The 24,357-nt window shown below is 40.6% G+C and overlaps 1 protein-coding gene across 2 annotated transcripts in view; it reads right to left on the bottom strand.

The window, feature by feature from the left end:
- LOC138641707 (ETS translocation variant 1) overlaps positions 1-24,357 on the bottom strand; it is a 61,485-nt gene that overhangs the window by 24,515 nt on the left and 12,613 nt on the right. For both annotated transcript variants that reach the window (XM_069729313.1, XM_069729314.1), the window contains 2 exons: positions 22,639-22,692; positions 740-869 (listed from right to left, as the gene is read on the bottom strand). In XM_069729313.1, the coding sequence (XP_069585414.1) occupies positions 740-869; positions 22,639-22,692 (184 nt within the window). The remainder of the gene's footprint in view (positions 1-739; positions 870-22,638; positions 22,693-24,357) is intronic.

The following is a 24,357-nucleotide window of genomic DNA, read 5'->3' as shown; positions in this document are numbered from 1 at the left end:
TTATGGAGCCATGATGTTGCATAAGGTCTGGTCAGTGCCGAAGGCAGAGAAGAGGTAAGAGAGTGAGGAGAAGATCGCAAATGGAGAGAGAGGGAGCCAGCGGAGGACAGTCCAGGGAGATACCGTGGTGGTACAGGTGGTCGGAAAGGTGACTAATATATTTTTATTGCTTTGGTAAACGACTTTTGCCAGCAATCGGTGAAAATTTGTATTTATCTACTAAAATTTGAGTAAATTTGCAAATTAGATTTTCGGCAGATTCGATCAATTCAAGCAACTTAGCAGAAACACAAACCCAATAGAAGTCTGTGAACAAGGACACGACAAGAAACAAAGCCACCCGTAAAATGAAAATTAGAACAATATCCATGGGAATAGACTGTGACTTCTAAGAATCTTACAAAAAAAAGCAAATATTTAATATAGAATATTAAAATTGCTAGTTTTATAGGGATGGGCACCACAGTTGGTTCCCAGAGTTTTTAGGAGATTTCAACTACAATTGGTTCTTATAGCAGCACCCAGCACTGCAACGTGTACAAAATATTTAATAATAAGATGCTAAATATTATATAGGGGTGGAGTCTGCATATATTAAAATTTGAGGAAGGTCGATGGTGGAAAAACGATCAGAGAACGTCGAAAGGTCCTTCAAAAGTTTCCCGCTTTCGTCGAACATCCCAGACACGTCAAACTAACCAGATTTCTCGGCCATCTGTCTCCAGTATCGAGCGCTTACCTGACATTGTACAGGCACTTTTCTCCATAGCTGAACTTAAATGGCTGTTCTTGACCACACGCGGTGTTCAGGTCAGAGCAGGGGCTGTGCGGTTCTTTCTTAATTTTTAAAGGGACACCGTGAAAAGCCACTAGGAGAGAAGAATCGTTAACAATTAGAACATTGTACTGACCGGTAGCTAGAAGTTATATGTGCTGGAATATTATCAGACGAATATATACACACATACAAAAAGAAGAGGTGGACATAGAAATACACACTTAAATGTACACATACATATATTATATATACACATACATGTGCCACACCTATCCTAGGATATTCACTGTTTCACAACAGATTTCCTTTTCAACTTTGCTGTATAGACTGGGACAGAATTGGCACAGTCATCTCATTATCAGTAGAAAGCAAGCAGTTTAACAATCTGGATGCCTAAATAAATACTAGGGGATAAGGTTCTGTGTGCAGATCTCCTGTCACTCCCTGATCTCTAGGGAAGAGTAGTACTTATGTTTTCAAAGAAATTGTGTCTAAGTAGACACAGCCAAATGCACGGATCGATACAGACAATATAAGGATACGAGTGTATCCAATATGGCAGAGTCTGCACGGGGGGCACAAAAGCCTACACAGGGAACACGCAGCAGAAACAATGGAGCATGAGTTGGGGAAGAACCGGCTGAGCCAGTGCGGGGGAAGAACCGGTCGAGCCAGTGCAGGGGAAGAACCGGCCGAGCCAGTGCGGGGGAAGAACCGGCCGAGCCAGTGCGGGGGAAGAACCGGCAGAGCCAGTGCAGGGGAAGAACCGGCAGAGCCAGTGCAGGGGAAGAACCGGCAGAGCCAGTGCAGGGGAAGAACCAGCTGTGCCAGTGCAGGGGAAGAACCAGCTGAGCCAGTGCAGGGGAAGAACCAGCTGAGCCAGTGCAGGGGAAGAACCAGCCGAGCCAGTGCGGGGGAAGAACCAGCAGAGCCAGTGCAGGGGAAGAACCAGCTGAGCCAGTGCAGGGGAAGAACCGGCTGAGCCAGTGCAGGGGAAGAAGCGGCAGAGACAGTGCAGGGGAAGAAGCGGCTGAGCCAGTGCAGGGGAAGAACCGGCTGAGCCAGTGCAGGGGAAGAACCGGCTGAGCCAGTGCAGGGGAAGAAGCGGCAGAGACAGTGCAGGGGAAGAAGCGGCTGAGCCAGTGCAGGGGAAGAACCGGCTGAGCCAGTGCAGGGGAAGAACCGGCTGAGCCAGTGCAGGGGAAGAAGCGGCAGAGACAGTGCAGGGGAAGAAGCGGCAGAGACAGTGCAGGGGAAGAACCGGCTGAGCCAGTGCAGGGGAAGAACCGGCTGAGCCAGTGCAGGGGAAGAACCGGCTGAGCCAGTGCAGGGGAAGAACCGGCTGAGCCAGTGCAGGGGAAGAACCGGCAGACCCAATGCGGGGGAAGAACCGGCTGAGCCAGTGCAGGGGAAGAACCGGCAGACCCAATGCGGGGGAAGAACCGGCTGAGCCAGTGCAGGGGAAGAAGCGGCTGAGCCAGTGCAGGGGAAGAACCGGCAGACCCAATGCGGGGGAAGAACCGGCTGAGCCAGTGCGGGGGAGGAACCGGCCGAGCCAGTGCGAGGGGGCATGTGGCAGAGCCTGCGCGGAGGAGACTCTGCCAAATGCACGGATCGATACAGACAATATAAGGATGAGTTTATTTAATATGGCATTGGAGGCACAAAAGCCTGCACAGGGAACATGCAGCATAAACAATGGAGCATGAGTTGGTGAAGAACCGGCCGAGCCAGTGCGTGGGGAAAGAACTGGCTGAGCCGGTGCGTGGGGCAAGAACCGGCAGAGCCGGTGCGGGGGAAAAAGCGGCAGAGCCGGTGCGGGGGAAGAACCGGCACAAAAAAAAAAAAGAGAAGAGTAAATATTAAAAAAATAATGAGATATAAAATATAAAGAGGAAGTAAATACGTATAAAAACAGGGTATATACGTTATTGTTCTTAGAAAACAATTCCAAGAAGGCGGACTGGTTCCTTTATAGGATACGATGCCTGAACAGAGCAGTACATGACTTTCTTTCACCATGTGCTCAATTCAATATCAATTAAGATTATCCACCATTCATATGCATTTAGTCAATTCTGCCAGTGTGGTCAGTGAAGAGCAAAGAGGACGATTAGATTATTTCATTTCCTGTGGCAAGAATTCCCATATGGATTATACAGCGCTAATTGTTCAATATGAAAACTCAATCTGGGTTTTGTTGTCTTTTTTTTTTTTTTTTGCAATACTATGCAGCTTTTATACTTGTTTTTTTTAGTGAAAAGAGATATTCATGTGATTTAACATTGATGAAAGATCGCCTACATTAAAAGTTATAATATATGACAAATGCAACGGATTCATCGGATAAGCAAAAAAAACAATTGGACAATTATTTCAGTGTAGTTTTGAAAAAAAAATGATGTCATAAAAATGTAATAAAAATACCATAAAATTATATAAAAACTTATGAATTGCAAGAGTTTTTTATATAATTTTTACTGGAGGGTTTTGTTTGTTACATTTTGGCCATTTTTATTCTGCGTTTTTCAGGCCAAAATCGGACAAAAAAAAAAAAGCGAGAGAATAGCTCTCTGGGAAGGACACAAAAGACCCTGCCAAGACCCTACAAACTGGAAAACTTTTGTATGAAATCAATTTATAATGTCCATAAAATGTTATGAAAAAAAAAAAACAAAAAAAAAACCCAGCATTAAAGAGTCGTTCCTTCACATGCAATTATTATGTTTGTAATAATACTAATACGACTGATATATAAAATATTTCAAATAATAAAATTAAATCATAAAATAATATATATATATTATGATTTAATTTTATTTTTTATTGAAATATTTTATGTATTAGTATCATTACAAACATAATAATTACATTTTCTTATATTATAAAGGACGAGCTGCTAATGAATGTTAATTTCTCATGTCCCTGCCAGCTCTAAATGTTGACATGGAAGAAAAAAGGCAAAATATGTAGGCGGTTTATTTGATTTGATTTTCTAGCCAAAAAAAAAATTGGAAATAAAAAAAATAATAATAATAAAAAGGATGTTTTGTATAAAACTCTATATATTAAAAAAGTCTCTGCATCTGCTATTCGGCTTTCTTCCAGCTTACTGGCCTTTTCACAAATAAAAAAAAAAGCTACGTTCTTATTTTGTGCTTCTTGCTTTACCTTCCCACATGGAGTTGGTGCATGTAAAAGCCTGTTAAGTACTAAATTATTCCTTATCAAATCACCATCATCTGGAGTCATGATCAACACTAATTAAATTAGACTCGCTGAACACGGCTCCAGCCTGCTGCCTGCTATATACATTTTGCTTCTATGCCATAAGGAGTATTTAAAAAAAAAAAAAAAATCACTTTAATGTTTATGGACTATGCTGTATCGTCTAAAGTTTGGAGATTGTGAAGCACTCAGCCCGGGATACTACAGTAACATGCTGAGTCAGGATGAAGTGATGCTGAAATGACTTCTATTATGTCAATCCTGCAGATTCAACATCGACACAGTCCAGATATCAAGGAGACAAAAAAAATACAAATTGCTTCTTGGGATTTCACCATTAAAAAGGGACAGTTTTGGGCAATATTTTGGGAAAGTATCAACAGAGAATCTCTGTAATGTTCCAGTCTCGCCTCAAGAGTGAATGATTTGGACAAGTTTGGGTTAAGGATTAATGATATCCCTGAAGGAAAGCTCCAGGTAAAACGGATGCAGTGTTATATGCCTAGTGCTGAACCTCAGGGGTGGGGCAAGACAGCACGGAAGCTCAGGGCTTAGAACTTAGAACTTTGCAGCTCTGGGGTTGAACTCCTGCCAAGGACGACATCTGCAAGGAGTCTGTATGTTCTCCTTCTGATGGCAAGGATTTTCCTTTGGGTTCTCTGGGTTTTTCCTGAACAAGAGCAACATCTGCAAGGAGTTTGTACTGTATGTATTTCTCCGGATTCTCCAATATCATCCCAAACTTTAAAGACAGTGACAAGGAATTTAGATTGTGAGCCCCAATGGGGACAGTAATGATGATACTTGTGGCATTACTGGAGCTACATAAACAAGAATAAATAACGAGAACCCGCCCCCGAGGATCTGACCTAGGCAGAACTCCGAACCTGAGTCATGAGTAAATCTTAATATTAATTCTCTATTTGACAAAAAACATTACATTTTTCAAATGCCTAAAGAGTTTGCGGTTTTCAAATGAAATTTTTTTTGCAGCCTACTGATTGGCCAGTGCCTAGTTAGCTACTGATTGGCCAGTGCCTAGTTAGCTACTGATTGGCCAGTGCCTAGTTAGCTACTGATTGGCTAGTGCCTAGTTAGCTACTGATTGGCCAGTGCCTACTGATTGGCCAAGGCCTAGTTAGGTGCAGATTCCGTCAGGAGATGCCTCAAAGCGCTTTTTCTTTCCCCATTTTTAAGCAATTTTTCAGATAATTTTTAAAGCAGACTCACGCCCAAAAACGGTCCTTGTTCACATACCCAAATACTCACATTTTCCACCACCGCTTCCTTCATCTACTTGATCTATTTCGGCACGAAGGCTAAATTGGAGGCCAATGATTGGCCTCATGTGGTCACATGGGGGAAAGGGGCGGCGCAAGTCATCATGAGCGGTGTACCCATCCCAGGTGACCACATCGGACCAATCAGACCTCAGAAGGAAGAATGGAAGCCTGGAGAGCTGTAGCGGTGACATAAGAGCAGGATTCCTTCCCACTCATCAAAAGAATAAATCGATGTGAATATTTTTCTGCCCAATGATGACAGAAGTATTCTAGGAGTGATACCTTTATTGGCTAACCAGAAAATAATATGTTTGCAGCTTTCAGAGCACAGAGGCTCCTTCTTCAGGCAAGATTTATCTTACCTGAAGAAGGAGCCTCTGTGCTCTGAAAGCTGCAAACATTTTCTGGTTAGCCAATAAAGGTACCACTCCTAGAATACTTCTGTCATCATTGGGCAGAAAAATATTCACATCGATTTTTCTGGCTAACACGGTACCACAATACAATTTGTTATTGTACATCATCAAAAGAATAAAAAATTTGTGCAAATTAAATCCCCTCCAAAAAAAAAAAACAAACACAAAAAAACAACATATGGATTCCAGCAAATTTGAATTTTTAAGGAGAAACTTAGATGCAAATTTGATCAGTTACGAAAAATAAAATGTTCTTTTCTTCTTTATTTTGCATTTCTTTGTTTCCCCGTTTTTAAACAATAGCATTTTTTAGGTCGGAAGGCCAGAAGGTGTAAAACATAAAATAACTATGATTTTACTTTATGGTACCATAAAACTTTGCAGCACGACACTTTACGGCGAAGCCCGCTTATCTAGTAATTGGCTTAGCGATAACCGACGTGCATATAACGTAGCACTTGGTCAAATTCCAGATTAAAGGGGACGACCCGCGTATAGAAAAAGCACAATGGTGTCGCAAGCTTCTTTTTTTCTCTTCAATCTGTCTTCCTGTACAAGAAAACAAGACTGAAAGCACTTGACATATATCAGAGGCTTTCTCAGATTGTCTTCCAGTACATTTACCTCTGCCAAACCGGTGCCCTTCCCCCACGCCAAAATCCATTACTGAAAGGCCTAATCTCAGCTATCAGCATAGAGTGCCTTTTATGGAGCCATTAAACCATTTTTCTTGTTTACCCCGTGCCCGAAGATAGATGGGAATTATGTCTGTGACAAATCTAGCGATAACATGTCTAAACTGCTATTAAAAAACATACACTAAAAAAAAAAAATATATACAAAATAAAAAAAAAAAATACAAGATTAAACCTCCCTTAACAAGTCTGATATACGAATAAGTGTTGAGAAGAAAACAATAAAAATGGACAATTTTAAATAATTGCTCGATTGGGTGAAGATTCCGATTCAAGTTTGTTCTGTTTCCGATTGTTCCGGTAAGAACAATTTATTATCTACTATATAATTGTCTAAGGGTCACTTCCGTCTGTCTGTCACGGATATTCATTGGTCGCGGCCTCTGTGTCATGGAAATCCAAGTCGCTGATTTGCCGCGACCAATCAGAGACGGGCACAGTCCGGAAGAAAATGGCCGCTCCTTCCTCCCCGCAGTCACTGCCCGGCGCCTGCATACTCCCCTCCGGTCACCGCTCACACAGGGTTAATGTCGGCGGTAACGGACCGCATTATGCCGCGAGTAACGCATATCGCCGGAGCTTCGGTGGATCCCAGGGGTGAGTATACAACTATTTTTTATCTTAATTATTTATTTTTTATTTTTTAACAGGGATATGGTGCCCACACTGCTGTATACTACATGGGCTGTGTTAGATACCGCGTGGCTCTGTGCTGTATACTACGTCGCTGTGCAATATACTACGTGACTGGGCAATGTACTACGTGACTGGGCAATATACTACGTGACTGGGCAATATACTACGTGACTGGGCAATATACTACGTGACTCTGTGCTGTATACTACGTGGCTGGGCAATATACTACGTGGCTGGGCAATATACTACGTGGCTGGGCAATATACTACGTGGCTGGGCAATATACTACGTGGCTGGGCAATATACTACGTGACTGGGTAATATACTAAGTGGCTGGGCAATATACTACGTGACTGGGCAATATACTACATGACTGGGCAATATACTACGTGGCTGGGCAATATACTACGTAACTGGGCAATATACTACGTGACTGGGCAATATACTATGTGACTGGGCAATATACTACGTGACTGGGCAATATACTACGTCGCTGTGCAATATACTACGTGGCTGGGCAATATACTACGTGGCTGGGCAATATACTACGTGGCTGGGCAATATACTACGTCGCTGTGCAATATACTACGTGACTGGGCAATATACTACGTGACTGGGCAATATACTACGTGGCTGGCCAATATACTACGTGGCTGGGCAATATACTACGTGACTGGGCAATATACTACGTGACTGTGCTGTATACTACGTGGCTGGGCAATATACTACGTGGCTGGGCAATATACTACGTGGCTGGGCAATATACTACATAGCTGGGCAATATACTACATAGCTGGGCAATATACTACGTGACTGGGTAATATACTAAGTGGCTGGGCAATATACTACGTGACTGGGCAATATACTACATGACTGGGCAATATACTACGTGGCTGGGCAATATACTACGTGACTGGGCAATATACTACGTAACTGGGCAATATACTACGTAGCTGGGCAATATACTATGTGACTGGGCAATATACTATGTGACTGGGCAATATACTACGTGGCTGGGCAATATACTACGTGGCTGGGCAATATACTACGTGACAGGGCAATATACTAAGTGGCTGGGCAATATACTATGTGACTGGGCAATATACTATGTGACTGGGCAATATACTACGTGACTGGGCAATATACTAAGTGGCTGGGCAATATACTACGTGGCTGGGCAATATACTAAGTGGCTGGGCAATATACTACGTGACTGGGCAATATACTACGTGGACATGCATATTCTAGAATACCCGATGCGTTAGAATCGGGCCACCATCTTGTATTATTATATAGAGGGTTTGGCGGCTTTAACGACCTCCACTTAGGGCTCTATCACACTTCAGAATTTTGCTGTACGTGGTTTTCATGGATAGCACGCCTACCTGGGATAGTCTGCGGGGCTGGGCACATGTCCAACTTTGATCTCAGACCAAGTGGTCCGCGAAATATATGGGAGACGTCCAATTTTGATCAAAATTGCCAGTGCAAGTCTGTGCGTCCATGAAAAAAATAAAATAAAATTGGATCACATCCAAGTTGGGTCCAATTTTCACGGACTGTCAAAATTAGGAAAAAAGTGGAGAAACTTATTTTTTTCTCTCCATGTACGAGAAAAGCTGACAACACTTGGACCAAACTTTGATCCAAAGAATTGATCCATTTTTCTCAAAAATACCGACATCTGGATAAACCTTTAGGTAAAGCACACACAGAGTTTTGGGCAAAGTAAAGCGTAAAAAAATTCTGCAAAAAAAGAACCTTGAAGTATGTCTTCTATTATAAAAACTATTTGCTATTCATAGGTTAAAGCGTTTTGAGCAATTTTTTTCCCACTTTGGGTTTTAAAATCCTTTAAAAAGGAAGCGCATGTAACGTCTTTGTCGCGGTTCCTGATGGAATCTGTTCCAGTCTAGGCACTGGCCCAAGGCAAAGAAAAATGTAAAAAAAAAAAAATAAGAATCTTCAAAAATACATCAAAAATGCTACAGGAAACGAAAAACTTCTAAAATTCAGAAAAAAAGGAGCTTTTCCTGGAGTCGTTTTCACATCAAAAACTCATTTTTGAAAGCCTCACAAAAAAAAAAAAAAACACACCACGACCTTATATTGATTTTTTAAGTATAGGAGGTGGCCTGCCGCTGGAAAAAAACAGTAAGGAGTCTAGTCCTCAGTTATTTTTTCATCATACCATGCTGAAAACTGTTTCTCGGGACCAGGCTCTTGACTGTTTTTTGGGACCAGGCTCTTGGACTGTTTCTTGGGACCCGGCTCTTGACTGTTTTTTGGGACCAGGCTCTTGGACTGTTTCTTGGGACCAGGCTCTTGACTGTTTTTTGGGACCAGGCTCTTGACTGTTTCTTGGGACCCGGCTCTTGACTGTTTCTTGGGACCAGGCTCTTGACATCCCATGTAGGGGACAGGGCGTATCGGCTAAAACATCTCACTGGAAATTTTAATGTTTTAAGATCCCTCCAACCCCCCCAAAAAACCCAACATGTACTATATGGTTAAGCCAAAGGGGTAATCTCTCTCTGTGCCAACTAGTAGGTGGGGTTGTGAGGTAAGTCTGAAGCAGAGGATTCCCTCAATGCTATCCATACGTCCTAAATGGTGTCCACTGGAGAATACTGGTTTATCAATGTCTTTGGCAGCAGGAAACACCAATTTTTATCACTGAGATTAAAGATCAAGGTCACACGATGGCTCGGGGTTAGACACGACTTAGAAAAATTTTGTAAGAATCATCCAATTTTTTAATGCATTTCTTAAGTATGAAGCAATGTAAAATGAACACGCTCGTCAGTCCCTGTTTTATGTGCAGGAAGACAGTTAATCTCTCCGTGGGTTTTCCAAGTAAAGGACGAAACAGCAATTGTGAACGGGAAGTTATTATCCAGAGGGAAGAAACTTCCACCTCCAATTCCTCCCAGGGAATAAACTTCAACATGGATGGTATGGTAGGGGATAGCACTGTACGGCAGCTCAGTGGTTAGCACTGCACGGCATCTCGGAAGTTAGCACTGCACGGCAGCTCAGTGGTTAGCACTGTATCAGGGGATAGCACTGTACGGCAGCTCAGTGGTTAGCACTGTATCAGGGGATAGCACTGTACGGCAGCTCAGTGGTTAGTACAGTACAGCAGTTCAGTGGATAGCACTGCATGGCAGCTCAGGGGTTAGCAATGCTGCTTTCCAATACTGGGGTCAAGTCCCACCAAGAGCAACATCTGCCGGGAGGAGTTTGTATCTTCTCCCCATGTTCCCGTGGGTTTCCTATAACAACAACATGCAAAACCCGTCTCGTCCAAACTTTTCTTACAGACCTCTGATTTCCAGAGCATTTACTTAAAAGTATCGGACTGCAGTTCTTAATCACGAGCTGAAGACCACACGGTGTAATAATGCAGCCTTGTTTTGTATTCTGTCTCCTGGGCTGCAGTGGGAGTGAAGGAAGGTACGGGACACTCCTATTCATTTTCATACAAAGTAACCTTGGACAAAACAGGGTCTGAAAATGCCCAGAAAAAAAAACAAAAACACCTTAAGGCCGTGTTCCCATGAGGAGCCATTGATGCTGCATATTTTTGTAAAAACACAAGTAACCTCAATGGGTTACAGAAACGCTGCAGAAAATCTACAACATCAAGAACTCACTAGAAGCGCATTGTAGGACCGTAGCCTAAAACACGGATGACTCTTTGGAAAATTAATTCATTTTTTTTTTTCATTTTTCATAATTTTTGTGATCAGTAGAAGCCATATGCAAGTCAGGAAGAAGTGCACAGGAGGCGTGTCAATGCACTTTGAAGAAGACCCTCCCCAGTGCACTTCCGATCACCTCTCCTATACGGTTTATATATGAACAGTATCACTAATATTATGGGAAGTAACAAACATGTTATTTTTTTTATTTCAGAATTTAAATGTTAAAAATGAGAAACTTGAATGAAATTTTTATTTCCTTATATAAAAAGCATAGGACATATGAGAAATAGCAGATCCTTTCTGATACACCACTGCATGAAATCTGCAGAAAACGTCATTACAGCGAGGCAGTGGACCCTCCGAGGAATGGCCGCCCCCAGGGTGCAGGCAACAAGTGCACTTTACATATTACCTTTGTCACTTCCCATATGCAGCAAGTGTGGAGCCACAGATTACAAGAGACAGAAAAAGACAGATGGTCGCTGTTTGGCTCCACTGTGCAGCTGTAACGCTGGTTAAGGGCAAAGGTGATCGGCTAATGATAGGAGGAGGATATGGTGCTAAAGCCTAGACTACCTCATCGATTTTCTGTAAGTGAGCAGGATTTTTTGTCTAAGGTAAAAGTAGTTAGTAACCTGGGGCAACCCGAAGCCCCCGAGTCCTTGTTACAGTTCACCCTCAAATATCTGTAATGGAAGAGATCGCTCACACCATGTGTATATCTGTAGGACAGAGAGAGGAGAGAAAGAGAGGAGGGAGAGAGAGAAAAGGAAAAGGGAGACAAAGAAAGAGGAGAGAGAGGGATAAAAAGGAGAAAGAGAGGGATAAAAAGGAGAGAAAGAGAAAGAGGAGAGAAAGAGGAGAGAAAGAGGAGAGAAAAAGAGAAAGAAGAAAGAGGAAAGAAAAGGAAAGGAGAGAAAGGGGAAGAGGAGAGTATGAAAATGGAGAGAGAAAGGAGAGAGGGAAAAAAGAGGAAAAAAGAGGAGAGAAAGAGGAAAGAAGAGAAAGGAGAGAAAGAGAAGAGAAAGGAAAAAAAGAGGAGAGAAAGTAAAGAGGGAAAAAGAGGAAAAAAAAGAGGAAAGAGGAGAGAAAGAAGAGAGAAAAAAAGAGAAAGAGGAAAAAAGAGGAAAGAAAGGAAAAAGTGGAGAGAAAGGAAAAAAGTGGAGAGAAAAAGGAAAAAAGGAGAGAAAGAGGGAAAAAGAGGATAGAAAGGAAAAAGAGGAGAGAAAGAAAAAGAGAGAAAGAGGAAAAGGAGGAGAGAAAAAGAAAAAAAGAGGAGAGAAAGGGTAAAAGGGGAGAGAAAGGGAAAGAGGAAAGAAAAAAGAGCAGAGAAAAGGAAAAGGGAGAAAGGGAAATAAGAGAGAAAGAGGGGAGAAAGAGGAGAGAAAGGAGAGAAAGAAAGGAGAGAGGGAAAAAGAGAACGGGAAAAAGAGGAGAGAATGAGGAAAAAAAGAGGAGAGAAAGGGAAAGAAGAGAGAAAGGGAAAGAAGAGAGAAAGGGAAAAAAGAGAGAAAGGGAAAAAAGAGAGAAAGGGAAAGAAGAGAGAAAGGGAAAGAGGAGTGAAAGGGAAAGAGGAGAGAAAAGGAAAGAGGAGAAAAAGGGAAAGAGGAGAAAAAGGGAAAGAGGAGAAAAAGGGAAAGAGGAGAGAAAGGGAAAGAGGAGAAAAAGGGAAAGAGGAGAAAAAGGGAAAGAGGAGAAAAAGGGAAAGAGGAGAAAAAGGGAAAGAGGAGAAAAAGGGAAAGAGGAGAGAAAAGGGAAAGAGGAGAGAAAGGGAAAGAGGAGAGAAAGGGAAAGAGGAGAGAAAGGGAAAGAGGAGAGAAAGGGAAAGAGGAGAGAAAGGGAAAAAGGAAAGAAAAGGAAAAGGAAAAAAAGGAAGAAAACTTAACACTCAAACTTAAAGAGGACCTGTGACCAGGGCAGACGTGATCAGTCTTTGCTGTTATTTTATTCCCACTGGTTCTTTGAGTATTCCATTAGTGTTTCTTTGCTTTTATAAACTTGCCATAAGTTTTTTTGTAGGGTTTATCAAGGGGGTGGAGCTGACAAGAGAGTCTCTGGGCCGTTTTAGGCTGTGATCACTGCCCCCCCAGGTAAAGACCATGACTCTGCAACCACAAGGCGCGTTAAGAAAAAAAAAATTAAAATAGAACGGCGGAGCAGCGGGAATGAATTAAGTGCAAAAATTGGCCACTTTTGATCTGGTGACAGGTTTTCTTTAAAGCCATTGTACTCTATGCTAAGCGCATCAATCACACATATACTTCCCACTATAAGCACCGCAGATCATAAATTATTTCCCCCCTGACACAGTAAAGGCTGTAAAAGTCTTAGTCCAAGCCAATTCGGACAATGACCATAAATTACAGCAGTGTAAATGGTCTCCCATCCTCAGTGGCATTCTGCAGGATAGTATATGGGCAGTGTTAATGGGCTCTGACAAATGATAACACGCGGATAATTTACACATATTCCCATGTTCTATGTATAAACTGCCAAGAAGCGACAGCTCCGAGCGATGCCAAGGCCTGGGCGCGCGCTACATTCTGAAATATTATACGCTACAGTCTGTGGAAACCAAATTCGTCGTCAGAAATGGAAAATTTTAGCAGAATAACTGTGCAATGAACACAACAATTATTTTATAGGATGGCGGTATTAGTCACAAATGATACTCTGACTCCTTTTTGTAACACATAGAGAATCCTTTATAATAAAAAGTGGTTCCAGATGATTCTTTATATAAAATACAAGAGAGATAATAAAAGAAAGAAGAAAAAGAAAAAAGAAGATCACTCATCCACTCCCAAGATATTATGTTATAACGTCCAATTTCAGCCCACTCATCAACGTGATGATCCACACACAACACATCACTATCATCAGAGGCTGAGCTAGAACCATACAAGAACAGTAATAATACAGCAACCATGAGGAAACCCAAAGCCACATATATCTTACTGAGCTGTATTATAGCACCTATATTACTGTACATAGGGGCAGTATTATAGTAGTTATATTCTTGTACATAGGGGCAGTATTATAGTAGTTATATTCTTGTACATAGGAGCAGTATTATAGTAGTTATATTCTTGTACATAGGGGGCAGTATTATAGTAGTTATATTCTTGTACATAGGGGCAGTATTATAGTAGTTATATTCTTGTACATAGGGGCAGTATTATAGTAGTTATATTCTTGCACATAGGGGCAGTATTATAGTAGTTATATTCTTGTACATAGGACCAGTATTATAGTAGTTATATTCTTGCACATAGGGGCAGTATTACAGTAGTTATATTCTTGCACATAGGAGCAGTATTATAGTAGTTATATTCTTGTACATAGGGGCAGTATTATAGTAGTTATATTCTTGCACATAGGGGCAGTATTATAGTAGTTATATTCTTGCACATAGGAGCAGTATTATAGTAGTTATATTCTTGTACATAGGGGCAGTATTATAGTAGTTATATTCTTGCACATAGGGGCAGTATTACAGTAGTTATATTCTTGTACATAGGAGCAGTATTATAGTAGTTATATTCTTGTACATAGGAGCAGTATTATAGTAGTTATATTCTTGCACATAGGAGCAGTATTATAGTAGTTATATTCTTGTACATAGGGGCAGTATTATAGTAGTTATATTCTTGCACATAGGGGCAGTATTACAGTAGTTATATTCTTGTACATAGGAGCAGTATTATAGTAGTTATATTCTTGTACATAGGAGCAGTATTATAGCAGTTATATTCTTGTACATAGGAGCAGTATTATAGTAGTTATATTCTTGCACATAGGGGCAGTATTACAGTAGTTATATTCTTGTACATAGGAGCAGTATTGTATCCAAATGGTGGTACTGGAGAGCAACATCATGTGAGTAAACTCTTTGAAAACACTCACTGTTGCTCACTTGTCGGACTATTAACCGTACCAGTCGTAACTGTATAATACAGCGAGGATGTGGAAACCACAAGAAAAACGACCAACAAGGGTAGCTATAATAAAAGTAAAAACAAACTCTTTATTACATACATATCTATAAAACATATTAGGACATAAATGGAACAAGGATGGGGAAATGGAAGATGTCACAATACAGGTACTCCCCTATAAGGAACAAAACGTGCAGGCCAGGCCCTGTCTCCCTAATTGAAAAGGATCTTTGTAGTGGGAGAAGACACCAAAGGGACGGAATGGCCACAAGTTATGTGAAGCACTCTACCTATCTTTAGATACTGCGCCCTGGAGGTAGTGGATCTAAAATATACCAAAATCTCTATAATGCCCATATATTAACAGTTAATAACTACATAGAATAGGGCCCAGAGAACAAAAAACCACTGAGACGTCCCCAGTGTCCACTAGAACCGGGCATATGGTGTGTAGGTAAAACCAGGTAAATTACCAATAAATGCCATATCCGAACCCGCTTAACCCAACCCCAGGAGCATAACCAGGGAGGTGCCAATGCACCCAAATGGAGCATAAACAGGAAAATAAACCGAACACTAATACCTGGTCCTGGGCGGTGAGTAGGTGTACACAGGGAGCGTAGCCGGCACGTCTACCCGACGCGCGTTTCGGAGCCGAGGCTCCTTCGTCAGGGGTACATGGAGCAGTATTATAGTGGTTATATTCTTGTACATAGGAGCAGTATTATAGTAGCTATATTACTCTACATAGGAGCAGTATTATAGTAGCTATATTCTTGTACATAGAGGCAGTATTATAGTGGTTATATTCTTGTACATGGGGCAGTATTATAGTAGTTATATTACTCTACATAGGAGCAGTATTATAGTAGTTATATTCTTGTACATGGGGCAGTATTATAGTAGTTATATTACTCTACATGGGGCAGTATTATGGTAGTTATATTACTCTACATAGGAGCAGTATTATAGTAGTTATATTCTTGTACATAGGAGCAGTATTATAGTAGTTATATTCTTGTACATATGAGCAGTATTATAGTAGTTATATTACTCTACATAGGAGCAGTATTATAGTAGTTATATTCTTGTACATGGGGCAGTATTATAGTAGTTATATTCTTGTATATAGGGGCAGTATTATAGTAGTTATATTCTTGTATATAGGGGCAGTATTATAGTAGTTATATTCTTGTATATAGGGGCAGTATTTTAGTAGTTATATTCTTGTATATAGGGGCAGTATTATAGTAGTTATATTCTTGTACATAGGACCAGTATTATACTAGTTATATTCTTGTACATAGGAGCAGTATTATAGTAGTTATATTCTTGTACATAGGACCAGTATTATAGTAGTTATATTCTTGTACATAGGACCAGTATTATACTAGTTATATTCTTGTACATAGGAGCAGTATTATATTAGTTATATTCTTGTACATAGGGAGCAGTATTATAGTAGTTATATTCTTGTACATAGGGGCAGTATTATAGTAGTTATAGTAGTTATATTCTTGTACATAGGGGCAGTATTATACTAGTTATATTCTTGTACATAGGAGCAGTATTATAGTAGTTATATTCTTGTACATAGGGAGCAGTATTATAGTAGTTATATTCTTGTACATAGGGAGCAGTATTATAGTAGTTATATTCTTGTACATAGGGGCAGTATTATAGTAGTTATATTCTTGTACATAGGGGCAGTATTATAGTAGTTATATTCTTGTACATAGGAGCAGTATTATAGTAGTTATATTCTTGTACATAGGAGCAGTATTATAGTAGTTATATTCTTGTACATAGGGGCAATATTATAGTAGTTATATTATTGTATATACGAGCAGTATTATAGTAGTTATATTCTTGTACATAGGGGCAGTATTATAGTAGTTATATTATTGTATATACGAGTAGTATTATAGTAGTTATATTCTTGTACATAGGAGCAGTATTATAGTAGTTATATTCTTGTACATAGGAGCAGTATTATAGTAGTTATATTCTTGTACATAGGAGCAGTATTATAGTAGTTATATTCTTGTACATAGGAGCAGTATTATAGTAGTTATATTCTTGTACATAGGGGCAGTATTATAGTAGTTATATTATTGTATATACGAGCAGTATTATAGTAGTTATATTCTTGTACATAGGAGCAGTATTATAGTAGTTATATTCTTGTACATAGGAGCAGTATTATAGTAGTTATATTCTTGTACATAGGAGCAGTATTATAGTAGTTATATTCTTGTACATAGGGGCAGTATTATAGTAGTTATATTCTTGTACATAGGAGCAGTATTATAGTAGTTATATTATTGTATATACGAGCAGTATTATAGTAGTTATATTCTTGTGCGTAAGAACCTGAAGAAATCTCATGGGGTGGAGACAAAGTAAAAATGAGCACAATCATTACAACTTGACAGCTTCTTTGATAAATTTATATTTATTCACACCAAGAAGCTAAAATGAATGCACTCTTTTCTACCTCCCTGCACTTTTACCGTAAGGTATACAGTATCATGAATATATCTGCATAATCACGTAGTAGATGATCAGTAACACTCTCACTATGTCGCCGATAAGAGTTACAACTTTTTTCTGTTATTTCAGGGTGTGATAATGCTTCCACTTTATACAACTTGTGATTTGCTCATTTCGTTCTTCCGCTAAATCTATCTTGCATTTATCAGATTCTCATCAATTTTCTCAGGTCTTACGCTTGGAAATCTTTTTTTTTTTTTTTTTCCCCCCAAACACAACATGGCGTTCACTAAGGACCCTGCATAGAATGGATGGGAAGTTGACACATTCTTTCATTCTATTATTCATTTTTTTATGTTACTTTGTTATATTTTTTCTTTATAAAATTTACCCTTTATTTTTAGTTTACGTTTCTATCCTATCCAATTTGCATAGTATACAGCCTTATTTCCTACCACAAGAAGTCTCCAGCAGGTGGATGTTTTTTAATAAAAAAAAAATCCCAAAAATGTGGATTTTAGCCAAGAGAGTGGACCAGTTCCATTTTATTTCTTGAAGATTAGCGACGTATCCTTCATTTTTCACCACTTCTCCCTTCCATGCGTCCATGTTGACTGGAGAAAAATTACTTGGGCGGGAAGTTATTTATTGTCCCCTTCCAATTTTTGGATTGTTGGAAATCAATAAATCTGAAGACAACGCGCCATTTTCTGAATGCACTTATTTTATTTCTCCAATGCAGACCAAAATACACAGGTTTTGTTTTCTTCCAGCTGCTTGTTCCGGGGCGAAATCTGCCCCTTTAAGAAAATTTTTCCTTAATTGATTGATTTTTTTTTTAAATCTTAAAGCTACAGCAGGAATGTGTGCGAGTTTACTTGTCATTTAAAGGCGTACTGTCCCTTTAAAACGACGCAGAGCAGCAAGTTTCTAAGGCAAACTCTATAAAGCGTATCCCTGTACGCCCGCAGGTAATGGATGTCAGCTTTAATGGTGGATCCAGACCTCAGAGTGTACACAAAGCAGCACATGCAAACCTTAACTGTCTCCACAAATATTAACACTGCGCCGTGTAAAGACAACGCCGAGCTGTGTTTGACATGAATAAAAGCAAACTATGTCCAAACTGCGGTTAATTAGCACTTAGAGGGGTAGCAACACCCTCAAGATGTCATTTATGGACAAGAAGAAATTATGTAGCTCCTTGATCAGAGATATACTCAAAGCCGTCATTTCAGAATAAGAATAAGGAATATCACTATCGCTGGCCAATTATTTGACTTGTAAGCCTGCACTTTCTAAATTGTCAGTTGTCTCTGAGCTGGTGCGCTGCAGACTAGCTACTATGAGGTTTCCCATAGACATGAGGGATTCCTGCTCATAAACAGGACATCACACAGCAGTACTGAGCAGTGTAGCTGGGAATCCAGCTCTAGTGTGAGAAACACTTACTAGAAAGCAGCAGCACAGTCTCTCTAACTCTCAGTCTGCCTTGTAATCTGGTAATGAAGTGAACAGACAGTCCTCTATATAATACCAAAAGGAGTTTTGAGAGTGAATGATGATATCAGAAGGCAGGAAGAAGAGAACGGAGTGGCTCATAAGAGGAGAAAGAAGCATATTTTTTCTGATAGGATATATTACAAGATTTCTATAATTTGCTCATACGAGATTCCATAATTTGCAACAACAAATGCTGCAGATATTGGAAAAAATTGAATAAATTTTATGTATTAAATATGTATTTTTATAAAGCCATAAACTGCAGTACTTGTATGTGTACATGAGGAATAATACTATTTCTGTCCATTATTTGACTTGTATGTTGCATTTTTCACTAGTTTCCCACTCTGCGGGTTCTATCTTTAATTTTCAGTTGTCTCTAAGCTGGTGAGTGGAGACTAGCCGCTATGATGTCTCCCGTACACGGCACACACAGACATGAGAGATTCCTACTCTCCAGTCTGTATGTAGAGCATGTTCACAAGCAGCAGCAGCGTGGAAGTAATTATACAGCAGTACTGAGCAGTGTAGTTGTGAATCCAGCACTGGGATAAACTACCTAGAATCTGCATAATCAGTTTCTCTGCATCTCACTCTTCCGGAATCCTGATACCTTAGTGACAGATTTATTTTAGCAGTTTTTCAGAGTGGATTAAGAGTTGATGTGGCTCATAAGTGGAGAACAAAAGCATATTCCTCATATTAGATGGCCAATGGTCTCTACTTTATGTCAAACATGAAGAAAAAGAAAAAAGCAGCAAAACAAGCTGAAAAAAATGCAGTAAAACAAGCTGAACAAAACAAGCTGAAAACCGCAACAAAACAAGCTGGAAAAATAGCAAAACAAGCTGAAAAAAAAAACACAGCAAAACAAGCTGAAGACACACAGCAAAACAGGCTGAAAAAAACGCAGCAAAACAAGCTGAAAAAAAGCAGCAAACAAGCTGAAAAAAAGCAGCAAACAAGCTGAAAAAAACACAGCAAAGAAGCTGAAAAAAAACAGCAAAACAAGCTGAAAAAAAAGCAGCAAAACTTGAGTTTTGAATGCTGCATTTTTACTGCAAAGTGAACAGGTTTTGGCTGTAACAGAAGACCCTGCATGTGAACATGGCCTTAAGGAGCCCATTAGGTTTCTCAGAGCAGATACAAAGGTTGCGATACTATTCTGAAATCTAAAACTAAATGTATCGATCTAACACAGTGTGTGATCTGCTGAGTGTCCAGATGTAGCAGAGTCGGATGAGTCATTAAACATTTGGAGATGCAATGCTTGTGTAGTTCTAATATGAAAAGTTATCGTTTAGAAAAGGACCGTGAAAAGGGACAAACTCAACACTGCTGCATCTCTATAATACCGAGTTATCTGCGTGTAAATCAGCAGACATTTTCCAAGACAAATTACATCTGAATCATGAGACTGAAAACCTCAGCTCTGCTGTATTTACATAGTTATTAGTGTCAGATGACAACCTCAGCTCTGCTACATGACAAACTCCACTCCGCTACATCTCCATCACAAGTTGTGCCAAATGATGCAGATGTAGCAGAGCCACATCAGTTATAAGGTGTACAAGTGACAGACTCGGCTCTGCTACACCTGACGAGCTCGGCTCTGCGACACACGCTCCAACCACAAGGACTTTGCACAGATTTAAAGACCATTGAAGTTATTAGTGTAATTCGCAGCGGCGCACTGAAGATTAATGAGAATTTAAGGCACAACCACAAACCTCGGCAATAAAATCACCATTGAGCTGCAGAGACAAAATATTCTCTCCGTCTTCCTTACGGTCAGTGACTATATTGGAAATACAATATGGAATGCAGGAGAGACCCCCAACTCTGGCTGCTCAGTGCCCCTTCTGCAAAGGCGACGTTAACCCCTCCATCTTCATTCGAACAGTAGCAACCTAATTTGTCACAAGGAAACCATCAGCAAGCAGTTTCCAATGATTTTTTCCCTTAGTTCCTGTACAGCAGGTGGGGTCTAAGTATGGTACTAAGGGTCCGCTCCAATACTGCACATTTATAAGCCCATGTTACACCCACAGGTAGGATGGGAGGCGTCCAGTGCTGGCTCCAAAAGAGAAATGACTCCTCGTTCATGATGTGAGAGGCCAAGATCAGAGGCGGATTACAATGAGAGAAATCAGGGGTCTCCAGGCAGGACCACGGCCCGAACAGTAATGGCCCCCTTAATGGATATTAGTCACCTCCACCCCCCACCCCATGTATCATGTCCAAGTGAGCGACACAAAAATCACTACAAAGGCCCAAATAAACTTGACGTGTGACATCCTTTTGTGTATCCAGGAGAAAGATTGAAAGAGAGAACGAGAGAAAGAGATAAAGAGAGCGAGAAAGAGCAAGAGCGAAAGAGAGAAAGAGAAAGATTGAAAAAGAGAACAAGAGAGAGCGCAAAAGAAAAAGAAAGAGCGAAAGAGAAGGAACGAAAGAGAGCAAAAGAGAAAGAGGGGAAGAGAACGAGCGAAATAGAAAGAGCAAAAGAGAAAGAAAGAGCGAAAGAGAAAGTGCGAAATAAAGAGTGAAAGAGAAAGAAAGAGCGAAAGAGAATGAAAGAGCGAAAGAGAAAGCGCAAAAGAGAAGAGTGCTAAAGAGAGTGTGAAACAAAGAAAGAGCGAAAGAGAAAAAAAAAGCAAGAGAGCGAAAGAGCGAGAGAAAGAGCGAGAGAGAGCGAGAGAGAAAGAGCGAATGCAAGAGAGACAGAAAGAGCGACAGAAAGAACGACAGAGAAAGAGCAAAAGAGAGAAATAGAAAGTGAGAGGGCAAAAGAGTGCAAGGGAGAGTGAAAGAGAAAGAAAAAGAGCAAAGAGAAAGAAAGGAGAGAACAAGAAAGAAAGAAAAAGAAACAAAGAAAGAAAGGAGTAGATGATAAAAAGAAAAACGAGAGAAAGAATGAAACAGAAAGAAGGAAGAAGAGAAAAAGAGAAACAGAAAAAGAGAGAAAGAACGAGAATGAGAGAAGGATAGAAAGAAAGAATGAGAAAAAAAAAAGAACGAGATAAAAAAAATTTACACCTGACATTGGTAGTGATGAGCGAGTGTACTCGTTGCTCGGGTGGTCTCCGAGTATTTGTGACTGCTCGGAGATTTAGTATTCATCATCTCAGCTGAATGATTTACAGCTACTGGACAGCTTGATTACATGTGGGGATTTCCTAGCAACCAGGCAACCCCCACACGTACTCAGCCTGTCTAGTAGCTGTAAATCATGCAGCTGCCTAGATAAAAACTAAATCTCTGAGCAGTCAAATACTCGGAGACCACCCGAGCAACGAGTACAGTCGCTCATCACTAGCCATTGGAAATTGGGAGATGTAGTTTCACAATAAGTAGCAGCAATAATACAAACTATGTGAATGAAATTAACAAAAACAAAGATATTTCCAAAAATCGATAATTCCTGAGGCTTAAAAAAAAACTCTGCTCCAGCTGATTTTCTTCATGTGACCACTGATATACGAGCCTGAGCCATCGGTCTCCGTCTGTTCTGATAATGCACAGAACGTAACAAAGAAATATGTAAAAATGACAAAGTAACAAAGAAATATCGATATCAATGAAGCCTAAGGTCAGGACAGAGGGGTCTCTGGTGGGTTTGCCCCCTTGTTCCAAGTGCTATTTCTTCCTATTCACTACAACAAGGGAGAGCAGTGAGGGTCATGATGCCATTTACCCAAAGTGTCAACAATGGGAGGAACAGGGTAAAACTAGCACAGGATGCCATTCCTATGAAGAGGGGATGGCAGGAGCCGGATACCACCACAAATGCTGGGTTCAGTTGGTAGTCCTTCTGCTACACCTGTCCATATAAGAACAGTGATCTGCAGAACGCCGGACTTCATTACTGTCAGGTTTCCTTCATTACTCAGAATTCAAACAAGAGAAAGTACAAGCTACAGGTTACAGCAGAGTAATGGCGGCACAGCGGAGGACTCACAGTTATCAGCCTGGTAGTCTGGAACAAACTGCTCATCGTTGTCCGGCACCTGAGCTGTAACAATGGGAAAGACAAAAGAAAAATTATGTTAAAAGGCAAAATAAATAAATAAAATGACACGTAAATAAATAATCAGGCAGCAACAAAGCAAAAAGACACAGATCTGGGAAAATTATCTCACTTCTCATCATAAAACTGTTCACATGTTGTAATGTTATCGGACACAGCAGCGACTGGCAGCCCTGTGTTATCTGCGGTTTTACATAGGAGAAAGTTCCCAGGAATTAGAGCCTTTCTAGGAAACGTTTCGCTGAAACGCTTTATCCAGTGCACTGATCGGACGATGAAATCTCGGTTTCTAGCCTTTGAGTTCTCAAGATGCAGCTTCAGAACATGCTGGGGGTTGTAGTCACAGATACATATGAAAAATAGATATGGGAGAGAAATGCAATGACCTGCTGGGAGTTGTAGTTTTACAAGATAGATAGACGGACTGATAGATGGACCAATAAAAGGACAAATAGAAGGAGCGATAGAAGGATCGATAGAAGGACAGAAAGAAGAACCGATAGACGGACAGATAGACGGACAGATAGAAGGACCGAGAGAAGGACCGAGAGAAGGACACTATATTGACACTAGATATTATACATAGATCATAATCTCATATCTATCGCTTTGTATTTATCTTGTATCCATCTTCCATTTTTCTGTCATCATCACAGACGGATTTAAATAAAAAATTACGGAAAATACATTAAAATTAAAAAAAGTATGTCAATAAAAAGTTTTGCAAAAGAAGAAAAAAAAAGTGCTACATAATCCACGAGGACATTTTAGGAAATGCCACTGAGCATTTGAATGACAGATCCCAGTAATGCAAACAAGTCATTAGTACGTCCATGGCACAAACAGAGTTAATGCTGCCAAATGGTCTCTGCTACATCATCCTCGGATTACACAGCCATCAATCACCATAATGCGAAGAAAAAGCAGAGGAGACCAATATTAACCCAGTATTCTCTGTACTCCTTAAAGGGACAGTAAACCCAAACTCTTCTTCAAGCCAAAGTGCAATACTACCATTATACCACCACAGGCTCCCGTTATAGCACCACAGGCTCCCGTAATAGCACAAGCTCCCTTTACAGCACCACCATAAGCTCCCATTATAGCACCACCATAGCCTCCAGTTATACAACCACAGGCTCCTGTTATAGCACCATAGGCTCCCGTTATAGCACCACCATAGTCTGTCGCTATACCACCACCATAAGTTCCCATTATAGCACCACCATAGGCTGCCATTACAGCACCACAAGCTCCCGTTATAGCACCACCACAGGCTCCCGTTATAGCACCACCACAGGCTCCCGTTATAGCACCACCATAGGCTTCCGTAATAGCACCATCACAGGCTCCCGTTATAGCACCACCATAGGCTTCTGTTACAGCACCACCACAGGCTCCCCTTATAGCACCATAGGCTTCCGTTATAGCACCATAGGTTCCCGTAATAGCACAAGCTCCCTTTATAACACCACCATAAGCTCCCATTATAGCACCACCATAGGCTCCAGTTATACAACCACAGGCTCCTGTTATAGCACCATAGGCTCCCATTATAGCACCACCATAGCCTGTCGCTATACCACCACAAGTTCCCATTATAGCACCACCATAGGCTCCCGTTACAGCACCACAAGCTCCCATTACAGC

The sequence above is a fragment of the Ranitomeya imitator genome, chromosome 6, assembly GCF_032444005.1.
Source record: "Ranitomeya imitator isolate aRanImi1 chromosome 6, aRanImi1.pri, whole genome shotgun sequence".
Taxonomy (NCBI): domain Eukaryota; kingdom Metazoa; phylum Chordata; class Amphibia; order Anura; family Dendrobatidae; genus Ranitomeya; species Ranitomeya imitator.
This window is presented reverse-complemented; position numbering and strand designations above follow the sequence as displayed.